The sequence below is a fragment of the Drosophila willistoni genome, chromosome 3R (genome assembly GCF_018902025.1).
Source record: "Drosophila willistoni isolate 14030-0811.24 chromosome 3R, UCI_dwil_1.1, whole genome shotgun sequence".
Classification (NCBI taxonomy): domain Eukaryota; kingdom Metazoa; phylum Arthropoda; class Insecta; order Diptera; family Drosophilidae; genus Drosophila; species Drosophila willistoni.
In genome coordinates, this window is record NC_061086.1 from 22,560,806 (window position 1) to 22,568,747 (window position 7,942).

Here is a 7,942-nt window from a genome sequence, read left to right on the forward strand (position 1 = left end):
TATTTAATATAAAAATGAATACAAAAACGGTCATCTCCTTGCGGGGTAAGTATCATATGTAGCCAGAAAAGTCTTGAAACTAATTCACAAGGAAACGAACTCTGCTCAATTACGTTATAATCGAAAATAATATTGAGATATCAAAAAAAATATTGTTAGCCGTTCATTTATACCATCTTATACAATTTTAGATAATAAACGAATCTTGTTCGAGTGCTCTTTCTGATTAAAGTAGTTTTAAATGACCTCATTTTTTTGATCATAAATGACTGCTTTATTAGACACGACTTCTCTTGATTTGTTAGATATGATCCTTTATTTTAAGTTTTAACTCTTTTTAGAGTCATATTTGTAATCATACACGGGAACACCCTTACTTTTTATAAAAAGAGCAAAAGGGGCAAAAGGGTTTATTAATTTTCGTCAGAAGTGTGCAACGCCATATAAACGACCATATAAGGTGTATATATATTCTTGATCAGCAGAACTAGGCAAGTTCATATAGCCATGTCCGTCCGTCTGAATCAACACAAACTCCTCCTAGACCGTAAGAGCTACTGGTTTTTAATATTTGCATGTATGTACGTACGGGTTCTATGTCTCGGATTCAGCCGGATTGGACCGATGTATCATATAGCTCCCATACAAATGACAAATGGCTAGTGTCGTGATATTTAATATTGGTGAGTTTTTTGTACCTATAAACGACTATGCCAAATTCGATCAAGATCGGGTGAATATATCATATAGCTCACATAGGAACGATTGGTCGAAAACAGTGACTTCGATCAATAACATAATTTTTTCCTATGCTAAGATGGTAGGCAGTTCTTTCGCAAACGTTCGACTTTTTAGATAAAATGTTTTTCTACTTTGACGGCTAGTCGAAGTTATCCTCGGACTTCTGGTTATAATTCGTCTTGTCTATTAATCTTTAGCGATCTTCGGAAAGAAATTCTCTTGGTAACACCTCCATATAACGGTACACTACTGAATTATGTATTATACCTAAGTATATATTTTTTGATCCAAGTAGTCTGAATTTCATCGCCCGAAAATTGATTGTTTGCTTTTGAACGTATTGCCACATTCAATTTTCACTTCTGAAACAAATAACATCACAAATTATTAGATTTGGTTTTTCTTCACAAAATTTTCTAATGTCTTATAATAAGTATCAGCTTTATACGAAGACCTGCAATGCAGTGATCGGTGAAAAGTTTATAAAATTATGCAGTGGTCTTATTCCAGAAAAGATCGATATGCGATATCACAGTCCATTAACATTAGCAATGCAAAATTATACTATTTTCCATATAGATATGAAGAAGTTTCTTCTTACCATAGGAAACAGTACTTTATTAAATGCCGAAGCAGTGAAAATATCGTCACAAAAAACGTTAATGGATGGCTCCGATAAACTAATCGAAAAAATCAAGTATATGGTGTGCCTACCATATAGATTCCATATGACTGAAGAATTGGTGGCGGAATGCAAGGGCACGGCTGAGCCAGAGGCAATGTACACAGCGATCAATTTTCCGGAAGCAGAAAAGCAGATCAAGTTTGCAGATGCTTTGCAACAGGCTGGAACCGGTGCTTCTTCAAACTCTTCGATGAACTTTTATTCATGGCCTTTGATCATCATTATAGTATTTTTGTATATTCTCATTCATTGCTGGCGTAAATAGATGCGGAATAAACTGCCTAGATCGTAACACACAAACCCACAGTGCAGTTGCGTTTTGTTTTTCCCTCCGGAACCAAGCGTAAAATCTAAAGAAAATGATTATCCTGTGCTCAGAATGTGTTTTAAATGTTTTTTTTCGGATTGCCAGTACTAGTAGTGTCTCTGCAGGGTGTCTATTATAGTTCTTGCCCTCTTGGAGAGCTCGTAGTTTAATGGCCGTAGCGGATGCTGTGGTGATTACCTCTGGCCTTCTGCATCTTTACTCGAGAATCTTAGCGCCTGAGATAAGCTTAGCTTTTCTCAAGTTTCCACATTTCCCTTGAGCAGCTTCACCTATTCGCTGCAGTCCCTTTCGTCGTCTTCACTGGTTCAAATCATCCGGTGAAAGAAATTGTCAAACATTTCCTTGGCGGCTCTGGAACTAAATAAATTTGTACTATTCATCTAGTTAATATAATATATTTGGGTGCAAATCCTGACTGTGCCTGGATGACCACAGCTCTAGTAAAGTACCTAAGAAATTTAACTCCCCAATTAACAATTCTTTGCGAACCCTAGAGGATGGAAAACATTGGTAATTGGATGCTTGGGCTACTGATTGGGGCAATAGACAACCACATGAAAGATGCCTATTAGTTTTGACACTTCATCTTTAATCATTTTTCTGAAAGAAACTCTCAAAAGCACTCTTGCGGTAACCGACTACCACTGCATATGTGTGTATTATGGATATATTTTGTTAGTCCAAGTAGTCTGGGGTTCAAACTTTGAATATTCATTGTTTGCTTTCACATTCACAAATTCTTAAGTATTACATAGATTTGGTTTTTCGTGATTTAATTTATACGTTATGAGTTATAATATTTACGAACTTTATACGCAGTCCTGCAATGCAGTGATCGATGAAGTTTGGACGAAATTGTGCAGTGGTCTTCTTTCAAAAACGATATTACATAGATACAATAGTTATTTGTCAATGGAAAATCAGAATTATACTATCTTCCATATAGATATGAAGAAGTTTTTTATTTCCTTTGGCAATAGTGCTGTATTACATTCCGATGAAGTGAAAATATCATCACAAAAAACGTTGGTGGCTGCCTCTGGTAAGCTAATCGAAAAAATCATATATATGGGCTGTCTGCCATATAGATTCCATATGACTGAAGAATTGGTGGCGGAATGCAAGGGCACGGCTGAGCCAGAGGCAATGTACACAGCGTTGAATTATCCAGAAGCTGAAGAATATATAAAAAATGCTCTCGATAATAAACAGGATACTGGCTCACTTGGGGCAAATTCATATTCATGGCCTTTGATCGTACTTATAGTATTTTTGCATATTCTAATTTATTGTTGGCGTAAATAGATGCAGAATGAACTGCCTTGATCGTTAGCCAAATTGTTAATTGCTCTACCATGCGACATTATGAAAGGCATACACACACACACACACACACAGGGAGGAGGGTTGGGGGTACATATAATAGTGGACTTTATCTGCCAGTTATCACCTGGGTTTTTGTGACAACGTCAACAGCGGCAGATGCCGTGACTGCGTTGGCGACTGATTGACACCGGCTTTGGCTACATTGGCATTAAATTTAACAATCAGTGGGGTAACAGCGGCGTCTGTGCTCGGTTCGATCCATTAGTTCTCTCGTAATACAAGGACATGGAATCTGAGCCTATTGTCTCGTCCTCATCGTCGTCTGCGTTGCGGCCTCGCATACAATCAGCGCAGCCAAATGGCAAGGATAACCATCAGGAATCAGGCAATCAGCCTGATGAGGGTTTAGGATATACCCATACTCTAGTAAGTATTGAGCGAATATTAAGAATTCTTTGTGTTTGAAGTGTTCGAATTGAGGTTTCCCCAAGAGAAGCTCAGCCAAGACACAAACCCAAATGCGAATATGGTCAAAGCTTCTGACTAATCAAATTAATTCAAATTAATTTAAATATGAATTGCAAATTGTTAATAAGCCTTTTTATATTAAATGGGTTAGCTCTTAAATAACTTTTAAATAACACTATAATATTGTTAACCAACAACTCACAATCATCTCTTAACAATAAGCTCTAATTTATGACGAAATTGCCCAATTCGAAATAATTTTTTTTATACAATTTAATTTAATTAATTTTTTGATAAAGCTAAAAAAAAAAACAATTTCATTCTCACCTAAAATGAAAACGATCACATGTCGATTAGACACATTTTCCGGAAAGTTTGCGTTAATTAAAGTCAATTAGCATCAGATTTTTGTTTACAATTCTTTTCTTTCGATTATACTTTTTTTTTGGTTTTGGTATACCAAGTTCAGGGTTTTTTTTTTATTTTTTTTTGCAATGGGTAAGGTGACACGGATTGAACGAGTGTCTAAATATGTTAATTTTTAATACCACCTGCGTACCTGTCCTCTTGTGTCTCTCATCTGTCTGGGTGTAAGACATGTGACAAACATGCTGTGATAAACTCTGGATTATATTGAAAGCCATCAAAATAAATCTAAAGTGTGACTAAGTTTGTCAAAGAAATTAGCATAAATATAATAAAAATTACAATACTTAATGCAAGAGAATCTATGATTCAGATGTATGGACGTTACTCTAAGGATTTGCAAGAATTCGCTGGCGAAGAGGCAAGAAAATTGAGACAATTGGCCAAGTTACGCAAACAGGAGGATAAACAGAGGAGTAAGGTAATAAGTGAGGGAGAGGAGAGAATACCGAGATAATTAAATGCTTTTGATTGTTTTCTATTCCTTAAGGAATTGCTGGGCTATCAACCATCACATTTTAGGAGATTCACAACATGGCTATGGCAAAAATGTTCCAATCATCTTGGCAAGGATTGGATATTTCTAACAATTTTGGGCATCATAATGGCCTTTCTAGCATTTGCCATTGATGAGAGTATTAATATTTGTCTAAAAGGTAATAAGAAATTCGCTGCAGAAATTAAAAAAATTTGCATTTATTGTTCCTTTTTCTTAGCTCGCTTCTGGCTCTATAGAGATGTGAGTTCTGATCCCTATATTCAGTATCTAGCTTGGATATCCTTGCCCATTTGCCTAATACTATTTGCCGCTGGTTTTGTCTATTTGGTGGCACCGCAAAGCGGAGGTAAGTTAGTTAATTTCTAAAAGCATATTAAATCTAGGGAATTTCGCCTCCTAAATTATAAATATAAACAAAAGTTACTTTGAGGCAACCTGTTGCATGCTTCAGGGGGCAACTTTCACATCTCTAGATGTATAATAACTTACAATTTAATGCATTTTCGTAGGATCTGGCATACCGGAAATGAAAACCATTTTGCGTGGTGTTCTTATTAAGGATTTTCTTACATTTAAGACACTTGTGGCCAAGGTTGTTGGCCTAACAGCCGTCCTAGGCAGTGGCATGCCTTTGGGCAAAGAGGTAAGTTTCTGTGATGTATTTGTTTTTCTTAAGCTTGTCTCGATTTCGTATTTCTTGCCAACTTTAGGGACCGTTCGTGCATATTGCCAGCATAGTAGCTCAATTGCTAAGCAAAATGGCTACACCATTCCGTGGCATCTATGAGAATGAGTCACGTAATTCGGAAATGCTGGCCGCTGCCTGTGCCTTGGGTCTGGGTGCCTGTTTTGCTGCCCCAATTGGAGGTTAGTATGAAAAAAAGTTCTCCCTTGACCATACCTGGCCACGCTCTTAACTGTAACTATCAACAATCAAATTCATTTACCATCAATTTCTGTCATTAGCTGTTTTATTTAGCATTGAAGTGACTACTACATATTTTGCTGTACGCAATTATTGGCGTGGTTTTTTTGCTTGTGTGGTTGGTGCTTCATTTGTTCGGCTTTTGGCCGTTTGGTTTCAGAGTCAGGAGACGGTTCATGCTCTCTTTCCCACGACGATAACAACAGAGTTTCCCTATGATACTCAGGAATTGATGTTCTTTGGCTTAACGGGGTAGGATTGTAAATAGTTTTGCCATGTCTCGGCTTTGTATTTAGGTAGATGGTTTCCTCTTACATTTACAGAGTACTTTGTGGCCTGATGGGAGCTGCTTTCGTCTGGGTCCATCGTCATTATGTGCTCTTCATGCGTTCTAGCAAAACTTTAAATATGTTTCTACAAAAGAAGTAAGTACCCTAACCAAATGTATGTATTTTGTCTTAACCCTTTTCTTTTTAACTTTTTTGGGTCTAGTCGGTTTATATATCCCGGTTTTATAGCACTCATCATTTCAACTCTGACCTTTCCCTTGGGCACGGGACAATTTCTTGGTGGTCAACTCAGTTCGGATGAACAACTATCGGATCTATTTAGTAATTTCACTTGGACTTCAGCTGATCTCAGCTTGAAACAGGCTGAAATAGTATCCCATTGGTCGACAAAATACTCAAGTGTTTTTGTAAATCTCACCTGTTATACACTTTTCCATGTGAGTTTTAGTTCATTTTATTCGTTTTGCTCATTGAAATTGAAATGGGGTTTTCTTTGTAGTTCTTTTTCTCGATCATTGCCTCGACCATGGCCGTGCCGCACGGTATGTTCATTCCAGCACTTAAGATTGGCAGTGGTTTCGGTCGCCTGGTGGGTGAATTTGTGGCCTGGTCTTTTCCACAGGGCATCCGGTATGGCGGTGGCTGCGTTTCAGCCATTATGCCTGGAGCCTATGCCATTGTGGGTGCTGCTGCATTTTCTGGTTCGGTAACACATTCAATTTCCGTGGCTGTGGTTGTCTTTGAGATTACGGGCCAAATTGCTTTTGTGGTGCCAGTATTATTGGCTGTACTTATTGCCAATGCGGTGGCTTCTTGGCTTCAGCCATCCATGTACGAGAGTGTTATAATGATCAAGAAGTTGCCATATTTGCCCGATTTACTGTCCATTGGTTCGGAAGATTCCTATGTCAAGTATGTCGAGGATTTCATGGTGCGAGAAGTGAAATACATTTGGCATGGCATCTCATATCAGAGACTTAAGGATTTGCTTAAAGCTAACAAAATGTTGCGTTCCCTGCCATTGGTTGATAGTCCCGATAATATGATACTTTTGGGTTCTGTTCAGCGTAGTGAACTAATTAAATTGATTGAGCGACATATTGGACGTGACAGGCGCCTGGAAGTGGCCGAGCAATGGCATCACAATGATGAGCAATTGGAGCAAGAACGTCGTCACTCAAGATTCGAGGTGACCCCAACAGCATCGGATGTATTGGCATTACGTCAGAGAGCCAATGAGGCCATGTTGCCAGCCAATAAACGTGCCGAGCTAATAGATTCAAGTAAACCTATTCTTAAGAAGACAAATTCATTGAATTTGAAAACGGATAATCAAAGTAGTCCCCAAAGTCCTAGCACATCGGGCTATTTATCGAATAATAGTAATTCCGAATCTCGTCTACGTTCTGCCTTACAGTCAATATTCAAAAAGTCCTCAGAACTGGACAATGATGTGGAATCGGGTGAAAACTATGGCAAACGAGTGCATTTGGTAAGTCAGAATAAAGATTCGTAGTCATATGAGTGAGAATATGATTTCTTATAATATTTTAGCCAGCTGATCGTGTGGTGGATATGTCACCAGAGGCACAACAACATTGGGAAGCCGAACAAATGGCCCAATTGATTAACTTTAGTCATTCACGCGTTGGCATTCGGATTGATCCGTCGCCCTTTCAATTGGTCGAACGTACTTCTTTGCTTAAGGTGCATTCACTTTTCTCCATGATGGGCGTCAATCATGCATATGTAACGAAAATTGGACGCCTTGTGGGCGTGGTTAGTCTCAAAGAGGTAAGAAGAACTTTAATAGCAATAATTTTGACTAACTTTTTTTAATTTTAATCCCTTTTAATTGCTGTAGCTACGTAAAACTATCGAAGATCTGAACAATCAAAATTTCAATGAAGAGGAACAACAACAGCAACAACAACAAGAGCAGAATTTGGAACCACTCGATATTTCGCAATCGGCTGAGGTGAAACCTTTGCTAGATGATCACCCAACCAGCGATGAGGATTTCGCCATTCATCCAACCGTAACCGAAGTTAAAGTCGGTCTAATTGAAGCCCTTGAAGAGAGTTCTGCTAAACAAAATGCAAAATGACTAAAATTAAGTTAGACTTTAAGTTAAAAGTTAAGAGAAATTTGTAGAGCTGGACTCAATAATATCGTCTATCTAACGATTATTTTTATTCGAAATATATATTCAGATCAAAGGACGTCATGCATTTGCTGTCAATTATTTAAATGG

The 7,942-nt window shown here is 37.9% G+C and overlaps 1 protein-coding gene across 1 annotated transcript; it reads left to right on the forward strand.

Annotated features, from left to right (window-relative positions):
- Positions 1-3,217: 3,217 nt before the first annotated feature.
- On the forward strand, positions 3,218-7,942 carry LOC6647037 (chloride channel protein 2). Its single transcript, XM_002070265.4, has 12 exons — positions 3,218-3,506; positions 4,288-4,395; positions 4,465-4,630; positions 4,691-4,819; positions 4,983-5,116; positions 5,184-5,340; positions 5,440-5,650; positions 5,722-5,823; positions 5,891-6,125; positions 6,188-7,180; positions 7,243-7,482; positions 7,553-7,942. The coding sequence occupies exons 1-12, from the start codon at positions 3,366-3,368 to the stop codon at positions 7,793-7,795; spliced, it is 2,859 nt and encodes a 952-aa protein (XP_002070301.2). The 5' UTR covers positions 3,218-3,365; the 3' UTR covers positions 7,796-7,942.